Here is a 22,598-nt window from a genome sequence, read left to right as displayed (position 1 = left end):
TGTGACGTATTTGTGAACTAAACAAATACGAAAATGGTTTCAAAACTTTGAACTCAGTTGACTTTTACTTAGAGTAAAAATATTTGTATTAAATGTTACATCGACCCCCCCCCCCCCTAAAAAAGTTGAAATGAAACTGGAACATGATGTTCCAAACTAAGAGGTAGGGCTGGGTATTGGCCCGAGATTTTTTATTGCGATATTTTAAACTGTGTTGCGATATGTATTGCAATGTTTTCAAGGTAATAAAAATGGCATTTTCGTACTATATTAACTTTAATTTACAAGCAGAATGTACATAACTATGATAAGTAACCAACACGTAAAAAAATCTTGTTGATTTCAGTTAGGTTATGCTCTGAAATGTTCCCACAAAACAACTTCTGACTTACTGTTTGGATTAACAACAAACTTTCATAAGTCCGTTTTTATTTTTAATGACAAAAATTCCTAAATCTAAGCATATTGCCAATATATCGATATTACAAAATCGTATTGCGATACGATATTTTTTTGTCATTGTATTGCAATATATTGAAATTTCGATATTATTGCCCAGCCCTACTAAGAGGCAAGCAGAAAAATCAAACAAAAACGCTACCATGAAGTATCATTCGCGTGATTTGGAGTGGAAACAAAATTAAGGAATACAGAAATGAAATTGAAATTGACGCGGTATTAAAGAAAGGTAATTTTAATTTTAATTCCAGCAAGAAAATAGCTTTTGGTGTCCAACTGTAATCCCTGTTTCTAATTTCGGTCTACTTGTAGATGACATATTGCTATAAAGTCATTAACTTATTTCATCCAAGTGTTAAAAGATTTAGGAAGAGAAATTTACGTTGCTAATATTGACACGATATAATGTAATGTGCCCATAGGTAATTACAGGAGAAATTAACATTGCCTCCACAGTGGCCGTTTTTAAATATTTGTGAAATGGCTTTGATTACTTTTGCTTATTTTCAAACGTTTAGACACGCTCCGGTTGCTGTTCATTTGTTCTGAATTGTTTAAAAGTCGTTTACCAAAAAGGCAAAATTTTAGATAATACATAGACAAGATCTCTTAGAACGTAATTTAAGGCATGCTGATTTTATTTTTTACGTAAGGCACATTGAAGTAGGACTGTCAGCTTGAAATTATATCATTCTGGCGAGTCGATAGATACTTCTTTGGTTCTAGAATGCCAGGCAATTTTAATAATTAGAGGAAAGTTAAACATAGTGAAAGCATCAATATTCGGGGGGAAAACCTTTTGCCTCGCCAAAGGTAAGCATAAGATAGTCACGACTAGATGTAGATCCTTTTTACTTATGTTTTTACTAATTAAAACATGACATAAGCCCCCCCCCCCTTTTTTTGCGATTCTATGTACCGGGTATATTATACAATATTGGGGCTGGAAAATAATTGAATGGAATATTTGTAAAATTATTATTAATTTTCATGCATTGAATGGAAACTACGAATTAAAATACATAACATCTTGTACAACTTTTTATAGTAAAAAAAAAAAAATTATGTATCCATCTCCAACTTCTCTCTCTCTCCATTTTCCTCAGTTTTCTTGCTTTTGATTCTTTAAAGTTCATTCTTTTCTTAAAAAAAAAAAATGACAAATTAATTTTGGATCATACGTTTTCAGACAAAGAATATTTTTTTAATTCATTGTCTGTGAAAAATCCCTAGCAGTTTGGTTTTCTGTCATAATTTTCAATGCCTTGTTTCTCAACTGTATCATCACTACCTCATATTTTTTCTGCTTATTATTATAAATAAATATACAAATATAAACAAAGGATTTGAAGCTCGACATTTTTCACTCAATTTGATTTCTCCGTACCACTTCGCTCCTTTCCCTGGCACGAAGGATTCCTATTTAAACTTTTCAACTGCATGTATCAATGGATAATTAAATTAACTAAGTCTTAATAATAATTATTACAATGCCTAAAATGAATACATACAGGACTTTCCAACCCAACCAAACCTGGACATTGTAAGTTTACAGTAGTTTCTAAGTAGAAAAAAAAACTCATATGTTAATATGTACATATATTTGGTAATCAAACACTTTACACGAGTACATGTTATCTTAATAAACACAATGTATGTACATGTATTTTTTTTCTTCATAGTCTATTAGTTTATATATACTCATCTGCATGTGCTTTGCTTGACGTCAGAATTATTGTACATTAACTTTCAAGTGCTTTGCAGTTCAATATTTTCTCTTCCCAAAAAACAACGGTTTGAACATCAAGGGGGCGTCGGGGACACTTAAAAGAATTGATATTTGTCTAAGCTATAAAGATTTTTAAAAGGTCGTAAATCACACCGGACGACCAAATATGTTAACAGTTACATGATCAAAATGAAAAGTGCCCTTTTTCTGAAAGCATAAAAGTACGATAAAAAATCCCTTCAAACCGATATCATCAGATACATATTCAGTGTTTAAAGATTTAAATTTTCTTATATGAATTGTCATGGGAAAGAATTTTGTTGCAAAATACCGTTTGAGCATAAATTGGGCGTGGAAACTTTCGAGAAAAAGAGTCCATTTGTTCTCCCTTATCAAATGTCAAAATCCCGTGTCGCATATAATGTCCTTCAGTGTTGCAATATTTTAATCAATTCATTTATCCTACAACTTAGACATTTATTGTCAAATCCCCACTGGAGGTGTTCAATTAGAGATCCATTGTGATATTTTGATGCATTTTTGGCCGATTTAAAAGGAGTAAAAGTAATCAAAATTTGTTTATAATCCCCTTTGTTCTGGCTTATTTCTAAAGAAACGCATTAGGGTATAATATCGACCACGTTCGCTCATAGCATTAAACAAACAAGTTAATATAACTTGGCTTTCCTGTATTTCATTTCATTTGATGACTTTTCGCTATCAATTCTATTTGCAAGAATAAGCTGAAAGAAGAATAATATTGTCACTGGTAACAATTTCCCTCTTTCTCTCTGAAACAAAGGGTTTAAAGTTTAAAGCACTGCAAAAATCTGCGGTGTCACCCTCTACTTTATGGAAACCTCTTACTATTGATGCGGAATACTACTTAAAGAACTCGAGGAGATTCCAAGAAAATAATAACCAAAGTTTGTTTCCATTCTCTTTCTCACACCAAAAACAAGACATTGAAAGAACGTGTTGAAAATTAGGGTTATCTGAAGTCAAGCGAGGGACCTAAATTCAAAAGTCATCTCACTACCGAATACCTCGTAATGGATTTCTAGTGTATAATGGAGAAGTGATTCCATGCTTCCGTCGTCTCCTGGTTATTGATAATACTAATTTTGGAGGAATATTTTTTCCCAGACAAATAAATTCAAAGGTGCTAGTATATACTTTATTTTTTCATATGTCATTAATACACGTATTTCTTTTATTAAAACAATTTCTATGTTAATCCTTGGCCTGTAAGAACCCTGGGTGGGGGTGGGGTGTATTTTGGCATTTCTAAGCTCATGAAAAACTTGGATGTTTAAAAAATCAACGAATATTCAATATTTTAGAGTTTACACGTGTTTCATTATTGTGTATGCCTAAACAGAATATGTTTTTCATTATATTGTTTGATATGAATAAAAACCTTTGATCGAACCCCAATACTTCTACCGAAGCTGCTTGGAATTAGTAAGGAAATTAGCTTAACTGAATCGATACGCTGCTGAATGAACGCTTAATTGTGTTTTAGGATAAATTGCTCATTAAAATCAATAAGAAATTATGTGTTATAAAGATAAGGACAAGGTAAAAGATTTTTGCATTATTGATGACCATAAAACAGTACAAACTTTTAGATCATACAGTGTACAATATTAATGTTGTTTATCGGAAATAAAGATCTCTGGTACAACGAATTTTAATGTTTTCTTCCATTTTTCCCAATACCATCTTCGTTAAAACCCTTAGACAATCCAACAGGTAAGATTATATATTACCTTTGGCGTACATGAAAAAAAGCAACGGAAACTTTTCCTTTAAAACTTTAAAATTTATGAGATTTAAAATTCAGAACAAAAAAACAAATACTTGTTTACACGATATTTTACTTTCTCCCAGAGCAGCTCTGATACGTTGCATGGTTATTACATATTGCTGGTGTTACTATATCGCCTGTGTATTTATGCTAAAGTTTGCACCTATTTTTCTCTCGTGACCCCTACCCCCACTCGCCAGTATCCCAACACTGGTGAATTCCAGCAGGATTTATACAAATATATAGATCTTCACATTTTTTTTTCAGGTTGGAGCTGTTCGTTTGCTGTTCATTGATTTAAAGATTACCTCTCATTTGGGTATAAATGATGGATTCTAAACAAATAGAGGATTATTAAACCACTTGTTTGCTCATGTACAACAGTGTCGCAGACAAGTGTTCAGACAGTAAAAGAAAAAAGTGTTCATTTTCAAGTGACAGTTGTGAAAAATTTCAAAATTTATCGACAAGCGTTTGAGGGGAAATGAAACTCATGTGATATGATTGGTTCCTGATAACACAAGCCTATAATCCGTATAATGATCTAAAGGATGTACAGGATTACTTGGGTTTATTCAGATTATGTGACAAATGCCAGTGTCAAAGTTTCGTTGTATAGTCTTTCAAAAAGACCAAACTATAGTTATCTCGCCGCAAACTCTGCCAAGAAAACGTCTTGAGAAACGAAAGCTTTACACCAACAACACTATTTCGGCCAGTCTTTAAATATGATTATGACCCAACCCAAGAGCTGCCTAAGGCGGAGTGAAACATCTCTTTCTCGGCACACCGACGATGTATCAATCTCTGTCTCCATCACACCAAGAGGGACTCCGCCATCATTCAGTCGAAGTGAAAGTTCTTTTGCGGTACTTAAACGTAGTCAAAACCCTTATTTGCGATTTCCAAAAGTGGAATCATCAATTGTCAACCGAGATGACAAGCTAAAGCTCTCCAGACTTGGACAACGAATTCAGAGGGATCCCCACCGTGCGATTTCGATCGACGAATCACCAATCATGCTTCTTCCTAAAGCCCGTGTTCGGGACGACTATGATATTCGAGCCAGTAAACGTGCTTTTAACGTTGTAGCTGATAATGAGACAGCTACTCTTCACTTGTCGAGCATACCATTTGTTCATGAGGAACCCAAATCCAGATCTACTTCTCGGTCTTCCATGAAAAGCCGAAAGAGTGTTCGAAGTGACGATGATAGCGGCTTTGGGTCTTCCTTCCGGAGGTGCGTAACGTTCTCAGAGCTCAGTCTCAGTCGGTCAACCATAGCGAGGTCACTAGATGAACTCGAGGAATCTTCTGACATAGAAGACCATAACAACAACAGTGTAAAGGAAAACGAAATGTTAGATTCTGTGTTTGGTCCTCTACCGGAAGCTGAGGATGATGAAGGGCATCTTGATTCCTTCGCAGACATTATTCCAGATCCTCCTAAAATCAGGAAAAAACAGCAAGAAAGGCAAGAAAAACAAGAATGTACTTTAACTGAAGCAGACATCAAAAGATGCCACGAACAAGACTGTGAAATTTGCAAAGGATTTATGTCCGAACAGACTAGGATTCAGAGATACTTTGGTGGAGTTGACCAGTTTCTACAATGGCTGTACTCAAAATGGGGGAAGAAGGTAACATCTATGATTAAAACTAAATGTTTTGCCATAGCTGCAGATATGCACCCTAGTGGTCCGAAAAATTTGGATGGGCGACCAGAAATCGGGCTGACCATCCATTTTTATTTCCAGATCAATAACTACTGATCTTCACCTTAGTTCACCTAGAATATACCTTTATGTTTTATTTTCTAGCGTTATTTATTTTCTTGTTTTGAAAAGAAGATTTTATTTAAATATTAGTAAAACCTGAAATTGTTAGGTCAGTAGTCAAATCATGACAACTTCGCTGTCAAATTGTACAACAACTGACGTACAGGTGTCGCTGCAATAACTTTACTTAAATATGAAATTGACCTCGTAAAGTGGAAATTTCGTTTGAACATATGAATCATTTTTTTATATCGATAATTTGTTTTTATAACTTTTATATGACAAACAGTATCAATATTAAAGGCTTAACCATAGCAGTTAAATTGCCCTTTAACTTCAAGATCTACATCTAGATATTGATTCACTGGTTCGATTTTTCAATATTGCATACGAACTCAATTTGTAGTTATAAATTATGAGCGATTTTAAAATATTTTATTTTAAATAAGAACGTTTAAAATTGATTGAAATTTGGACTAAATAGCCTACTTCATTAAATCTGGTATCAATTAAGTAACAAACATTTCAGGTGTTGATATTAGAATTTCATCGATAATTACCATTTAGAAGTCTTTGATAGATCTAGAACAGTGACCACTAACACAGTTTAATCACGTGAGTGAGTACACCCCGTGAATGTCACTGGGTGTTAATCGTCTGCTTGTCATCAAAGCGCCATGAACAATGGAACTGGAGTTGAAAAAAAAAACTTTTAAAATGGGAACTTGAAAACTAGAGCTTTGATTTTATTTTATTTTTAGATTTACTTAATATGCTAATGTTTTAAAAGAACAAATAAAAGAGTTGTCTTTATCCAAATTTCGATGAGATTCCACGTGAAATCTGACACAATTAGTATACCCTATTTAATCAAGAAGACACTTCAAGGTAGTCTGTATGTGATTGTGAACGGATGCTGAACCGATCAGTTGATTCTATCAGGGGCCTCAGGCAAATGTACCCCCCCCCCCCCGAAAAAAAGATATGATAAATTCTACATGCCATTAAAAAAAGATTTTTTTTAAAGATTAATACTTTTGCTTCGTGATTTATATATGATTCAATGTCTATATAAAACAATATTTCTGTCTGTGAGCAATAATTGATGGTCTCCTCAAGAAAAAATTAGTTTGACGTCAAAGTCACCGCATTACGAATTTTTGCGCAACTTCTTATGTAAAACAGGTCGAGGAGGCTTTCTTATATGCTTTCTGATCATTCCCTTTAAAAGGAATATTGTCATAAATACTATGGGCATTTTTGGTGATGTGATGTTGCGCCATATCTAAGGGAACTATTACACAAATTTTGCTTAATATGACTATCTTTAATTGTCCTTCTGTGATATACTTTCATATGTATCGATTCATCAAAGCTTTATTGACCTACGTACTGACCATGTTATTTTCGAAAATGATATGCTTAATTAGAGTACCACCCGTAGTGTGTAAACTTTGTTCTTTTTTTTAATGTTCCATATAAGATTAACAACAAAGATACTTTTCAATCACTCATGTAGACGTTCGTATTTTCAAAGCTCGCGAAAATCAATGTTTGAAAAGGAAAAATTAAACACTTTAACCATAAAGGCTAAAACAACTTTCACCCTCTCAATGTATTAGTTTCTTGCACTATGTAGGATTTGATAAATTAGTTAATCAATTTAAGAGATTAATCGTCTTATTTACGAGATTTTACACAAAAATAAAGTGATTTGATAAACAATACAGTACGCCTTAATTAATATTTGTTGTGTCTGAAAATGGAAAATTTTAGTCTCTAACAGAGAGGTACTTTAAGCAAAGAAAGATACCGAGATCCAATAAAGAACTAGTGCTAATTGTAACGGGCACCGTAAACAAAAATATATTTTATGCATTTGATTTAATTTACCCAGAAGGGTACCAAGTTCATTCAAATTTAGCACTGCACGCGTGCGCATGTGAATGCATGTGCGCAATGACCATATCATCTTGTCTGCACAATCTATATACTTTAATATACTAAATATTAAAGTATTTAATCCAAAAGTATTAAAGAATACGCTCATTCAAGTGTATTTTTGATTTTACTCATTTCACGTGCACGCACGTGCATACATGAGCATGGTGACATACCTTCTTGTAGAAGTCCATTACATCTATCTATGTTCTAAATCCCACTCCGTTTGGTTGAAAACCAAGGGAGTTATAGCTGATTAAAGTTTCATCCAATCAGATTGCAGCGTACGTTCACGCACGTGTATTGATGTGCATGGTGATCATACCTTCTTGTAGAAGTCTATTATATCTATCTATGTTCCAAATCTCATCCTGTTTAATTGAAAACTAAGGGAGTTATAGTTATTTAAAGTTTCGGCCAATCAGATTGCAGCGCACGTACACGCACGTGTATGGTTGTGCATGGTGACCATACCTTCTTGTAGAAGTCTATTATATCTATCTATGTTCCAAATCACATCCTGTTTGGTTGAAAACCAAGGGAGAAATAGCTATTTAAAGTTTTAGCCAATCAGATTGCAGCGCACGTGCATTCACGTGTTTTCATGATAATTGTTATATATCATTTTGTAGGATATCCTAATGCATGGCTATGTTCAAAATTTCAAAGGATTTCATCAAAAAACAAGAAAGATATTGAGACTTTAGTTTCAGCCAATCAGAGCGAAGCGCACGTGCATGGGCGTGAGATCTTGCTATTTTGACCATGTCTTATTGTCTATGCTACTAATATATCCTTACATTATGAGTTTCAAAGCATTTCATCAAAAATGTAAAAAGTTACGCCGATATCAATTAAATCGTCATTTTTCATGTTGCACGTGCGCGCTCTTGCAAGCACGTGCGCGCAAAATGACCTTTGTTCGGCAAATCTACATAACATGTCTACTGACCCTAAAAACATTTTACCTTACTCGGATGTGTAGTTTACAAGATCACTCGAGGACAAAATTTTCCCAGGAATAATAATAATAATAATAATAAGAAACAGAGTAAAAACAATATGTTCCCCAACTTCGTTTGGGGAACATAAAAATACAGTAAACAAAAATATATATTATTAATTTCAGTTATGTGTAAAGTTTTGCGTTACGTCACGATCTTTTTCGTCAGATGTCCAGCGTAAACAATTCACGTGATAGGTCAACTCATATTATCAACATTGACACAGAAATAGTCTGTTGCACGAGCAACTAATCGGGGATAAGAAGAAAGTTCCAGTCGTAAAGCTTGCGGTTATGAGGCGTGTATAATTTTACCTTGAGCGCAACTGTCAACTAGATCATGACGTAACGTAAAACTTCACACTTAACTGCAAACTATAATATAACGAGGAAAAAAGAAAGAAAAAAGGTGCTTTAAACTAAAAAAAAAAATGGAGTAAAGTCAGAAAGGTACCGTATAAAACCAAAACGTAAATCAGTCATGCCTTCCCACAATTTTTTTTAATTGAAATTAAAATTATGACATCAATTGTGAGAAGACAGTCAAAGAGTGTTGTAAACTAAAAACTACTGAAGAGTAAAGTCAGAAAGGTACGGTAAACTTAAAGGTAAGGTATCGTTAACTAAGATGTAAGGGGTAAAGTCAGCAAGGCATCGTAAACTAAGTAAGGGGGTAAATTCAGAAAGGTGTCGTAAACTGAAATGTAAAGGCAGGAAGACAGTATCGTAATCTACAAAGAAAAGAAGTAAAGTCAGAAATTAAGGTGTTATAATCTAAAAAGTAAGGGAGTAATTAAATCAGGTGCCATAAACTAAAGGTTAAGGGACAGAAGTCAGAAACTTTTTTAAGGTATTTCAGATCTGACAGAAAAGTACTGAAAAGCAAAAATCGTCTAATTGAAATCAGAAAGTTTCCAAGATCCAAAACCAGAAAGGTATGTAGACCACAAAGTAAAGGAGTGACGTCAGATAGGAAATTACCGTAAAAATAAAACAAAGGAGTGACGTCAGAAAGATATCAAAAGCAAAATATAAAGACAGTGAAGGTAAGGTAGTATCCCCCCCCCCCCCTCCTTAGGATTGGAGAATGAAAGGTACCGTTACCTAAAATTTAAGCAAAGAAGTGATATCAGAAAAGATGTAGACAAATCTCAATTATTTGCAGGGTCTGTTATGATCTAATCGCAGGGTGATCGAGATCTTTCGCGGACGATTATTCAAATTTTACATTTTTTTTTAAATATCCAAATAGAGTGATTTTGTTATTTTTGAAAATAACCAGGTGAGAGTAAATGCATTAAAATATGTTCAGAAAAGACAGAAAGCAACAAGTAAAAGATTGAGTCGGGCGCAAACTTGCAATACTAATATTACAACTCTCACATTTATGACTTTATTATTTTTGACCAATATAGAATTGTTTCCATGGAAACAGTAATCAATCTTACATAAAATGATTAGTTATCCTGGGTTTTTATATGATATATATAGTTTTGTGCGGGTATAACGGTGTATTTGAGAAGAAAAACATCTCAGAAGAAAGGGCACAAGGTGCCAGACCATTCGCCAACCTTAAATCGATACGATTTCTGTCAATTTTATCAATATAAGGGCAATTTATTGCTTTAATTTAACTTTTACTTTTATCTGTATAATCTGGATTCCAGGAAGTAATATTGAGGTATGATGCAAAAACTCAGTCCTGGTTCGATAACTTCTAGTTGTTGAAGTATTTGATCCTATACTGAAATTCTTTACCATGGATTTTTCTTTACCATTACCCAAGTTGTGTATCAAAGATTGAGTTATGTATCGAAGAAGCTTTACATATTTATGTATAGTTTAAATAACAACTCATGTAAAAAAAAATATACATATCATTAATTTGAACCTAAAGAAATTTGTATGTTGGAATAACATTCTTGGTTATATATAGGACATACCCTCCCACATATTTAAACACGCCAATCAATCAGTTATGTCATTTTAGGAATATATGATGGAGAAACATTTAATATTCCGAAATGCAAATGTTACAAACATTTCAAAATGACAAGGGTCTTGTTTGATCTTTTCGTTTATTATTCAAGATAAAAATTTATAACTAAATCCCCTGCGCATTTATAACTTTTACTTGAGTTTAGTTTTTTGTCTATATTCTCCGTTCTTGGTCTACATTATAAGAGAGTCTATTGATATGAAAAAAAAAATTGGTATTGTTTCCCATGATGACTGCTTATGGTTTCAAGATATCTCTTGGTAGCTTTCATTTTAAGTGGGGAGTTTTGAGATTTAAAAAAAGGATTCTACAAGACACAAAACTTTCTTTTCTTATGTCAGGAAACCAATAGAAAACATATTTGTCTCGTCGACAGGTAATTAACACGGGTACACAATCCAAAGACAGCACATTTGTTTAAATGACATGGCCTGATTTGACATTGGTTTGTCTGTTGTAAGTAAGAACGTCTTCACCGTCTGGTGGGATTTAGATAAAACGCTAAGGTATACCGCACCGTCCACACTGTATTCTCCATGTCAGAATTCATGAACTTTAGAACTTTATGATATTGTACACAAACGTTTTTTTTCCAAGGGAGGGGGGGGTTCCATATGTTTTTGCTCTGCCAATTCCTGGCTGAAGTTTAAATAAATTTCATTAATAAATCAGCAAATCAAAACAGCATTCATATACCAATAATATAAGCAATATACGTGTAAGATTTCTGTTTTTTAGGATGGTTATATACGTACGAGTTATCATATAAATTTATATATCCGAGGATGTACATTGTATTTTTATGTGGACTGTCATAAAGGGGTTTAATTTCTCATAAAACAAGAGTCCATATACTTATTGCAGTGCTACTACCCCCCCCCCCTCCCCACCTTCTTTGTACATATAGTAGTAAAGTATAGATTAAATTCTAATAAAGGAATTGGTTACAAACACAAGCCAAGTTTATAGAAATCGCATCTGATCTATTTTTGTAATTTTTCTAAATTTCATGTTGATATAATATATGTGTATTAATATTTTTACATACATTTCAACTTCGGTATCATACAGAACAGAATATAAAACGTTTTAATTTTGTGCCAAAATTATTTACCCTCAAAAGCTATTGGAAAAAAGTACGTCTACAGTAATATATCAAGTCATAATCACCAACTGCATATACGTGTTGTGCACAGAAATTTTTTTTCGATCATTACGAGCAATAAAACCTTTTTGAAAATGTAAGATTTACTCTAGGCCTATGACCCACACACCAGGGGTTCGAAGAACTTTGCTATACAAGATATATCGTAGTATATGTTGCATTCCTGAATAATATCTATTCGAAAAAATATTAGTGTTAATCTATTTGACTAAACCTTAGAGATCTTAATTTATTTAAAAAGTTTTCCTCTCTTAATATTTGTTTTAATAATAATGTTTTTTCACAATTTAACTTAAATGACTTTTCTTGGATTGTAAGTAAATATCGTTTTATGAGAGCATTGCTTTCAATTAAACGAAATTCATCGCTTTTATTCTGGAAATTAAAGGGAAAGTTAATGTTAGATATTTATTTTGATAACATTAATCTAGGTAAATGGTTCAATTGTTCACGGCATTTTTCATTTCTCGCCTTCCTCGAGGATATTTTCTTTACCAAGCTTGAAAGTTATTTACATGGACAAAGGGAAAGAACTCTGGTGGGATTAAATAGATTGATTACGAAGATTTTTTCTATTGAAAGCTAAGAAATCGGCGAGAGAATAGGCACTTGTTTCGGAAATAATTTTTAACCCCTATTAAAAAGTAAAATTTATATCCGAAACAAGTGCTCGTGGGTGATGGAGAGAAAGTGAACAAACTATTTTAGGATTTTGTAAAGAAAGGCCTTGTCACAATGAATACACCTGTGAGAATAGAAAACCTTAGTCTAACTTTCGAAAATTTTGCCCCAAACTACTTTAAAAGCAGCTCGTAGCATTAATTGAAAGTTCGGGGGGGGGGGGGGGTGAGAAAAAAAATCAAGTTATTTAAAAAAATGACAAAAGGTATTACTGTCCATTCTCGACAAATCCTATTTCGTTGAAGGGGTTGGGGGAGGTTTCCATCTTCTGTTCCAATTTTCATCCAAATTATCTTGCTCATGCACCAACCGTATAGATATTTTAGCCAGAGTTAAAAAAATTGGTGAAATTTTGCAAAATGGATCAAACTCAAAACTGTTGATACTCAAAGAAAGGTAGTGTCACAAAGGAATACATACATATGTGAAATATATTAGTATAATTGCTCCAACTAGTCAAAATCTATTGGGTTTTGCAGACAAACATACAGCTAGACGGACAGAGCAAAACATACGAATATATGAACCGAATCTTTGATTACAGGACCATAAAAAAGGTACATTGAAATAATAAAAAAAAAAACAACTGTCAAATTAAAGGAAATTGGGAAAACCAAGATTATGTTATTCACATTTCTGTACTTGGTACGACTGCATGCGTTGCAGTGGGAAAGTTCCATCTGTTAAAGGAAAGAAAAGAAGAAGTAAAAAAAAATGCATAAAAGTAAATTTGTTGTGCAGCATGACTTTTCTGTAAATATTTGAAATAAACTTTGCTTATCTCAGTTCAAACATTACATACAGCTTGATCGGAGACAAAGGTATTTTAACTGAACCACTAAAAGCCATTGTCTTTACCACACAAGGACTAACAAGTGATAGAGAACAGAACAAAATATATAGGGCCACCCATTGTTTCCGTGTCGGGGTGGTGATTTAAATGACAGGTCAAACACGATAGTATTTAGGGTCTAGATTTCTTGAGCACTCGAGTTCTATAAAACACGTGCCTACTTAGCAACACCTGCCCTTTATTGTTGCAATGCCCGTCTGGATTCAGATTCTATCGCGAAGGTCCATTTTTTCGATGATATCATTGTATAACTTTGACAGTGTAATGTAGGTACTGTTTTGTAATATTTATCCAAGGTGTAGAGGAGGATATTCAGGTACAGACACTTGTTGAATCCCTGGGTGATATAGTTTCTAAATTGTTTATTTATAAAACAAAGAGCCAAGTCCCCTTCCAGGGGAGATAATCAAGGAAATGCAAAAATAGAGGATGGCGTCATTAAATATATCTTCTTGTCAAGAACCACTGGAAGGCCCATACAGATGAAACTTAAATGGAAGCATCCTTGAATAGAGTAGATTCTTAAACTTATTGAAATTGTGACCTCGGGGGTAGGATAGGGCCACAAGGGGGGGGGGGGGGTCTGGAGAAGAACAGCAGGGCCAAAGTTACTCTGGTGAGCGCTGTGGCCCATTGGCCTCTTACCAAAGATTTTTACGTTATTGGTGATGCCTGTCTGTCTGGGAAAATATATACAGTTTGAAAACTGAAAATGAAACTTTACTATTTAATAACTTTGATGGTGTCATATTTTCAAAGTCCACTACGAACTCTTAAACTTTTCAGTTATGATACACTAAATTGCCTATCATCATACAAGACACGATATTGTGCATTTATAAGCAAACATATGCAAGTTATCTCAGAAGGGCTCTAAATGAAAAGGAATCCCTAGTGTTGAGGTCTTTGTGTGGGAGTTTATACCACGCCCTACTGAAAGGGTCTAAAATCTGAACCTCAATGGCAAACAATATGACAGTAATAAACTTTATCTTGTATAAGTTTTATATTTAAAGGGAATTATTAACTCATGCCCTTCAGAAAATCCTTTATACATTTATGAACTTCCATACGACAACCATAGAGATTCCTTTTTATATTCCACTCTTTCATTCCAACAATAGGAACTATATCTTTTTGAACAAATATTTTTAATATGACTCAAGATTTTGGATCCTCTATACAAACATAATAGATCGAGTAAAAGTGCTCCATGTGCTCTGTTTATGCATTGCGTCAAAGGTACGGTGTATCAATAATTGATTAGGATTAGAAGAAATGGTTTAAGGACTTAAAGCATGAGTTGATAAAAAAAAGTTTATCAACCGTATGAACATGTGTAGATCTGAAATTTTATATTATTAAAAACATAGCCATTGAGGTGAAAGGGATTAGAAATGGATATTAAAAAGCCTTTTGATATTCAAAGACTATTATAGAGGACTGTGCCATTCATTTACAAGGACTTTTATTTGGAAAGGTTGCAATGCCAATTTGGACACAAACAACCCGTGAAAGTTAGCGGGGACTAATTTTGTGGCGGCCTATAGTTCGTGTGGTGTATCCTTGTTTGTCCTCTCTCGACATTGTTCTGTTGTGTCGTAAGGATGTGAAGAGGCATGGACAATCTCCATAGTCTGGTGTATTGAGTGGAATATATTTTGATAGACCTTTGAGTGGAATAATTAGATATATTCCCTTTAAATTGCTGTGCCTTTGTGACTAGTCCTGATTTATTGATTGTGGCGCGCGTAGAAATTATCATTGTTGGTATTATGTGTTTTTAGATTCCAGTGCCATTCCTTTTTTTAAAGATGCAAGCTGTAACAAACGTTATGGCGTATTTTTCTTTCATTATGTGATGGTCATGGGATAAAATATATTAATGAATTTTCGTCTGATTTTTGTGATTTTCTAAAGGAGTGTATTGGAGTTTATTTCGTTGTCATCATGGTGTTCGGAAATGATGAACGGTTGATGGCCTGGGTAGCAGAGGGCTACAAACACAAACTCTTCGCGGACGATGCCAAGACAGATGACGATATTCGCCCTTGTGAATCGGACAGTTTTGCCCTATTGCCGGAAGAAAAGACAGATACCTTTGCAGAATTAAGAATTGTTACTCCTGAACCTTTCCAGGGACAGAAAAGAATTAGGAGTGCAACCCATTCGAGAAAGAATGTTGTTATTCAGAGACCTGGAACTGCGCCCCCGAGGGCCGAATATGTCAGCCCTTACTCCCAGAAAGCTATATCAGCGTCGAGGGCATCGTCCCCCATGCTACCCAGACCCTCAAGTTCCTCCTCATATCGGGTGGGAAGTGCGGGCTCAAGCAGGCTCAGTTCAAAGAAGTTTAATGAGATGCGCACGGGCTTCACACTCGTCAATAAACTCTACGAACATATGAAAGAGAGCAAAAATATAAATTTACATCCAGCAAGTCCAGATCCTGACTTTCGATACTTTGACCGCCATTCCCGATGTTACGGATATAGTCATATGCATGGACACTTATTGTACGACAGACCTCAGACAGCTTGTGATGAACATCCTTGTGAATCGTACTCACGACCGGTGTCGGCCCTATCGAACACGTCCCGATTATCGTTTTATCATAATGACCCTAAATCGACGAATCAGCCCCAAAGATATATAAACTATCACCGCCCTCGATCCTCTCCCTTAACGGTAGGTTACATTCAAACCTTGATCTCAAACATCTTAATTGCAGTATAGAAATTCAAAATCTGACATAGTCGGAACCTAGCCATTGACGGCGGGCGTTCTGAGCAACCTTCAAGAGTAAGCTGATTATGCCATGGTATTTGATATGCATGCAGAATGTTTAAAACTTTGTGGAATCAACTCCCAATTTTCGATTTTCCTTATTGAATACCGAACTCAGTCCGAGTTATTTTTCAACATTTTTTTTCATATTAACTGTACCTCTCCTTAAATACGTACCGTTCTGGTTTAAATAAGGAAATATTGTACTAATTAATAGAGAAGGTTGCATAGATTATATTTATAATTCCAATAAAGAATAAGAAGATTTGCTGGCAATCAATGAATTAAAAACCTATTTGTATTTACACGATATCGTGGCATGTTTACAACTAAATATGCAAGTCATAAAGATTAAATCACAAAAGAATATTAAAGAAAACTGATTACAAACAAAGAAGGATATCTGCTTGTAAATAAGTATATAGTTCACAAGAGGCTCAGTGTCAATAATTCTTTTTGGAAATAAAGAAGAGCCTCGTGTCTTCTGCCAAAATCCTAACATAGTAAATAGTGGGTGGCGAGGTCGTTGTTTTTCTGCATAGATAAGTACTGGCGATAAAAAGATACAGATGAATAGTCATAAAACACAATAAATGGCTAGCTCCTTGTGTGTATCTGTTCACGTATAAAGGGAAAAATCTGATAATGGCAGTAATCGCCTTTCATAAATCAGCGATGTATTTGATAGATCCAGAGATTTTTGTCTAGATTTTGATAGTTGCATAGCTGCAGTAAACTACCATTTTTTATTCAAACATAAAAATACCCATAAAGTTTATCAAGCCTCGTGTAGGTTTTAAATACTTTTTCAGGAGGAGATTTTTTGGCTGTATATTGCTGTACTATAAATAGATACAAGGGCACCCAACGTCTTTCCATCATCTGATACTCTTCTATTCTTTAAATTACCAATGCTCTAAGTCTTTTAATCTTTAATTAAAAGTTATTCAAGACAGCATAAACTTAACAGTTCAGTCTACGTGTACTGTTTCCTTAAGACTTTGCAAAGGCGTCTTATCGTAATATAGGCATTGAAAATTGTTTTTTTTTTTAACTTTTTTTGTTGGTTTAGCTCCCCTTTCAATTAGCCACCCACTTTCAATTTGCTTCCGATGCCTATGCTTTGTCTTATCTTGTCACCTGTCGTGTGAAGACACTGCATGAGCTTCGGATGTTGTCATGCACTGTAGAAAATACATATATGTATAAGATATTAATGCAGATATTTTATAGATATTTGTTGCAAAATAGAAAAAAAGGGGTGGTTGTTCTGTATATACATGTAGATATGATGTTCTACTAATATTTTACAGTGTTTATAACTTCCTTTCTATTAATTTTCTTGTAGAGGAAAGAGCTACTCACCTACTCAAGAGCAAATTATGTGAGTATACTTAGTCTAATTAATTTGCAAGAATTTTCATACCATATCACATTATTAATGGTAATTATAAAATGAAAATATATTCCAAAATTTCTTTACGAGTATTTTTGAAGTGAACACTAACTCATGCGCATGTAGTAAATGAGTAGAAATTTCAGATAAGGACTGTATGGATATAATTTAGCATTAATGTTTCATTAAGGATGTTTTTGTTTTCTCCAAACAGTTAAGTAGGGGTGTCCGCCCTAAGTTCTGTGACATTGTGAGACAGAAGGAGCTTCACCACCGAGATGAGGAGGATAAATCGGAGAGTTCCGAGTACAGTTACTACCGACAACAGGGGCACCTGCTCACTAGGTGGCGCAAACACAGCAACGCAAGGTACAGCCTTAATTTATTAAACACCTAGCCTTAGGGGATTCTCTATTATAAATTGTTTATAGGCCTGTTGAATGAAATGCTGCTTTATTAGTTTGAAAATTATTGATCTTATTAATGCTGTCGTTTAATATAGACCTAAAAATTCCAGAAAGTCCAGGTAAAATTCATAAATATTATTCTGAACTACTTTTGCTTGTACATTCATTGTTTGGTGATAATCCGGAAAGGAATTTTTATTAGATTTCATTCTAATGTGTTGTTTTTAATACAGAGATTTATAAACTAAGTACATTATGTATGTCAACTACTTTCCAGTATTTAATTAGGGATGGGAATGGATAATAATCAAACTAAGAATTTGGTGCATAGCAATATTTATAGCATATTACAATGTATACTGCATTTTTAAATACATGTAGGTAGGGAAAGTTGGACACACCTTTTAAAATTCCAATGTCACAAATGTTGGGTTAGACATTGGGTGTTAAATATATTAATCCATCCATTACTTTAAGATTTCTCAACTACAGCTGTTCAACCTTTAAAAAAGTTTATCCTAAGATTATAGATCTGTATAAACATATCTGGCTATAAGTAGTATGTATAGTTCTTTACTGCTGGGTTAGATTTTTCTAGATGAGTGTCTTTTAATCCCTTTAGTCTGCTTGAAGGAATATATGGGCTTTGTTAATTTTGTACAGTATATATTGATTAATTATACAATAATATGCAGTTAAAAAATTATGAATTGACAAATGTAATTCAATGAAAATAAAATGTAAAAATGAATCTTTGAAATATTTTATGTAAAAAAAAAATTATGCTTTTAAATAGTCGATAAATATATAGTCAATACCATACAAAAAGCATCTGAATTTTGTCTAATAGTTTCTTTATCATTTCTGGGGATCTAAAAAATATCATGAATTGACAAAATCTTTTCTTGCTTAACTTTAAATATTTGACTTTTCATGCAATGTGTCAGTTTTTGTTGCTAAAGCTAATACTCAAGTTCAAAAGTTGTAGGCCTAATCACTAAGATTCTTTGAAATTCTCAATTCCCAAAAGAAATTCAGTATTACCTAAGCAGGTAAACCAGTCAGGTAGAAAATCAATTTCTTTGTAAACTTAGATAATTGTTTTTGTTGTGACCCCCTATTCATTTAAATTGATGTAATTCCTGTGTGTGTCCATGAAAAACGTACTTTCTATTTATCCAATTATTTCTCAATCTGTGTGTGTACTCGGTTTGGATTTATCGGAAAAGACCAGAGTGTGATGTTCAATTAAAGATATTCTTTTTGACTTTGAATATTTTTGATAATTTATTTTATCATGAGGGAGGTGTGAGTACTATATTTTAAAATTTGCATTAACATGACAACTTTGAATTTGAACAACAATATGAAATGAACACTGCCTGATGTATTTATTCAATTTTTGGTAAATTAAATAAATTTTTAATTTCAACTCTATTATTACAAAAAATTTTTGATAAGTCACTTTATATACCAGTCCAGTAAATTTTCATTGAAAATAAAAAGTTGATCGCAAGTTATTCATAAATAAACTGAAATGTAAATGTAAGTTTTATGCTTATTTTGCAACAGCTTAGCCCAGGAAGATCTAGTTAATTCTATTGTGAATGACATAAAAGAGCCGTAAGTTTGAGTTTTCCCGTGTGATTTACCTCCCCTTGATCTCTATAACTCTTAACATATTCATCTCATCTCTATACCCATTAACTTTTTAATTTGATATATCCTAACAGCCTAACTTGAACAATCTTTTAAAATTTCTTTTTTATTCATTTCTAATTCTTATACCAGGGTGAAACCTTTCTACATTTATTGTTTTACTTTGAATTTATAACCTGAATTAATTTCATTGGAATCTGTGGAATTTATATATATTATGTATCCTGAATTAACCTTATCTTAATTTTAGCCATAATCATAACAGAATAGAAATATAATATAACCTTGATACAGTATCAATTAATCAGATAGGAAAGTAGTTGATGAACAGAGGTAGTCTTTAATTGAATTGAGTTCAATATTTGTTTATGTCAAAGGGAATATGACGGTTTAGGTGCAGACTATTTGCCAAGCTATTTGCCAAGCAAATATCTAAAAGCACATGCAGTATGCAACAAGATCTTTATAGAATTTATGAATAGAAAAATTGAAAATTTTAGGGTGAAATTTTTCAAATTGGGATTATAGTATTTGCTCTCCTGATCAGTAAAGCAGGCAAAATTGGAAGGATCCCGGGGCCAGAAATTTGGGAAGTTGACATAATTAAAAGTGCATGGTGGGAATACATTTGCATTTAAATTATTGAAAGTATCAATTTAGCTATGAGTTATTCAAAAAAAAATAAAGCAAGTTGTAGATGATAAATAAGTCATTTTAAATTGTGTCTCTTAAAATCAAAAACATTTGTTTAATCATTAAATACATATGCACTGCAATTGTCTGCAAATTAAGGGCACAGAATGAAACACTGAGGTACAGTGGTTTTAGTAACTGACCTTGTCTTCTTTCTTCTATCAGTGGAGGTATCAAGGCCAGGCATGCCCTTGACCTTTGGCTTTGCCTAGGCACCACAGTCAGATTCCAACCCAATTTTACATATGGCCTTTTCAGGTGATTCAGAACTTGCAGCATAAAATTTGGGTCTGCTTCAAGGTCTTTGATTGGAACAATGGATTATATAATGATATGTTTGGCTTTATCAGATTGACAGTTTATGGCAGCTATAGGTCAAATCAATGAGTGCACGCACCACATAACCTTGGCCTTGTATGAATACAGGTGTCTCATTATATCGCGGTACTTAAATCTTTTGCATAAAAAAGTGTAATTTGATTTTTTAAATTTAACTTTCATCATATGATATTAATAAAGCAAACTATGGCCTAACTTTTTAGTATCAAATTATTTCCCAAGCTTGCATCATTTAAGTTGTAGTCTATTTTTAAAACAGGAAGTCTCATTTTACCTCCTAAATTGGAGAGTCTCATAGTATCGTGGTATGGAAAAACATGGAAACTTGAGGTTGACATGGACTTCAATTCTTATTTTACCATGTAATTTAACATAAGGAAATAAAAAATTATACAAACTATAGACTTTCAAAACATGAACTTTATATGGATTTTACTAGATTAAAAACTCAGTGGGCTAAAAATAATAAAAACGGAGATCGATTTCTGTAAAATTACGTTTTATTTGAATAATTTTTTTCCGACGCATTTTCCATACTTTTTAATCATCACAAAAATTTACATTCAGATGACAGACTGCTATTTTTTTCAACAAAAAGCATATATGAGCTATGTACGTATCTGATCTTTTGGAATATACCGCGATACAATGAAACCCGCGATATAATGAGAATCGAGTATATATGCCAGCATCACTGAAATGCTTGGTGCACATATTCATACTATATATGCCAGGTGGTTTATGAGTGATAAGTATAATAAATGCACATATATATTTAGCTGAACTACATCAAATGTGCTGGTTTTTAGAAAAAATTAAATATGTTAATTACTCAATACTAATTCAAACCTTACACAATACATTCAGGGAAAATTCCCTATTTTCCGTTTGGTTGCGTATAATTTATATTACCAGGTACAGTAATATTATACTTACTAAAATTTAAAAAGACTCCCAGATATCATTATAATATGTTAATTGTAGTTCACTTAGAAAGGATCGAGCTAACCAATCAAATCTTTCTACTTTTTGGATTTTGCGGTGAGCACTAACAATTCACTGTTGTTGCTTTGAGGGCAAACAATTATTATAATATGGTGCTTAATACTCATGTAAGCTTATAGATGTATATATTGGAATCAGGATCTGTGCAACTGTGTGGTGGTTCAATATTTAAGATATATACACTGTATATATTCCAGAGTGTTGTAAAACCTAACAGAGTACTGATTGTGCCTTTAATTTATCTCATACATTTATAAGCAGAGCATATAGAAATAGAATGCATGTGTGTGATTTGTATCAGAGGTTGATACAAAAAAAAATTAGAAATGTTCACAAACATTTAATTTTACATTATTAATTTACATTGCATGATTGATATAAATAACTGATATAATATATAGGACAATAAGATTGTAATAATGTTGTCAAAGCTTATTTTCATAGCAAAAGTTTATTTTAGTTAACCAATATAACATAAATAAAAACAGGGAGTTGGTTTGCGATGCTTATTGCTTGAAAAAGAAAAAAAAGGACTTGTAGATTTAGGAGTAATAGTTGTTAGTGGTACTTGTATAAATTAAGTGACTGTTTGAAAATAATGCTTCCTTACTTTTTGTGTGTCAAACAGTGACTCACCAGAACCGCCCACTGAGCCTGAGCCAGAGTAAGTTTTGATGTGAGCACTGAGTGCAGAGTGAAATCACCCAATCAGTGTGTTACTAACCTGTGGCCAGCAGCCAATCAGCATCTCTTTTAGAATTTATTTGTAAAATCACCCAATCTGAATCATTTTGTTTCTAACCTCTGGCCAATAGCCAATCAGCATCTCTTTTAGAATTTATTTGTAAAATCACCCAATCACAGTGTCTGTCTTTATTTTATCTCACTTTTAGA

The 22,598-nt window shown here is 33.3% G+C and overlaps 1 protein-coding gene across 5 annotated transcripts in view; it reads left to right on the top strand.

Annotated features, from left to right (window-relative positions):
- The first annotated feature begins 4,265 nt into the window (after positions 1-4,265).
- The window catches only part of LOC134275457 (protein piccolo-like), a 33,474-nt gene continuing 15,141 nt past the window's right edge, over positions 4,266-22,598 (top strand). For 3 of the 5 annotated variants that reach the window (XM_062757737.1, XM_062757738.1, XM_062757736.1), the window contains exons 1-3: positions 4,266-5,638; positions 17,554-17,589; positions 17,816-17,970. In XM_062757737.1, the coding sequence (XP_062613721.1) occupies positions 4,727-5,638; positions 17,554-17,589; positions 17,816-17,970 (1,103 nt within the window). In that variant the 5' untranslated portion in view covers positions 4,266-4,726. Of the gene's footprint in view, positions 5,639-14,876; positions 16,107-17,553; positions 17,590-17,815; positions 17,971-18,103; positions 18,128-19,580; positions 19,632-20,525; positions 20,619-21,683; positions 21,741-22,332; positions 22,369-22,598 lie in introns of those variants that run through there. The other 2 variants (XM_062757740.1, XM_062757739.1) reach the window with 2 other exon arrangements.

Source organism: Saccostrea cucullata, unplaced genomic scaffold (assembly GCF_032062105.1).
Source record: "Saccostrea cucullata isolate Sc308-1 unplaced genomic scaffold, CSIRO_AGI_Scuc_v1 ctg686, whole genome shotgun sequence".
NCBI classification, from domain to species: Eukaryota; Metazoa; Mollusca; class Bivalvia; order Ostreida; family Ostreidae; genus Saccostrea; species Saccostrea cuccullata.
This window is presented reverse-complemented; position numbering and strand designations above follow the sequence as displayed.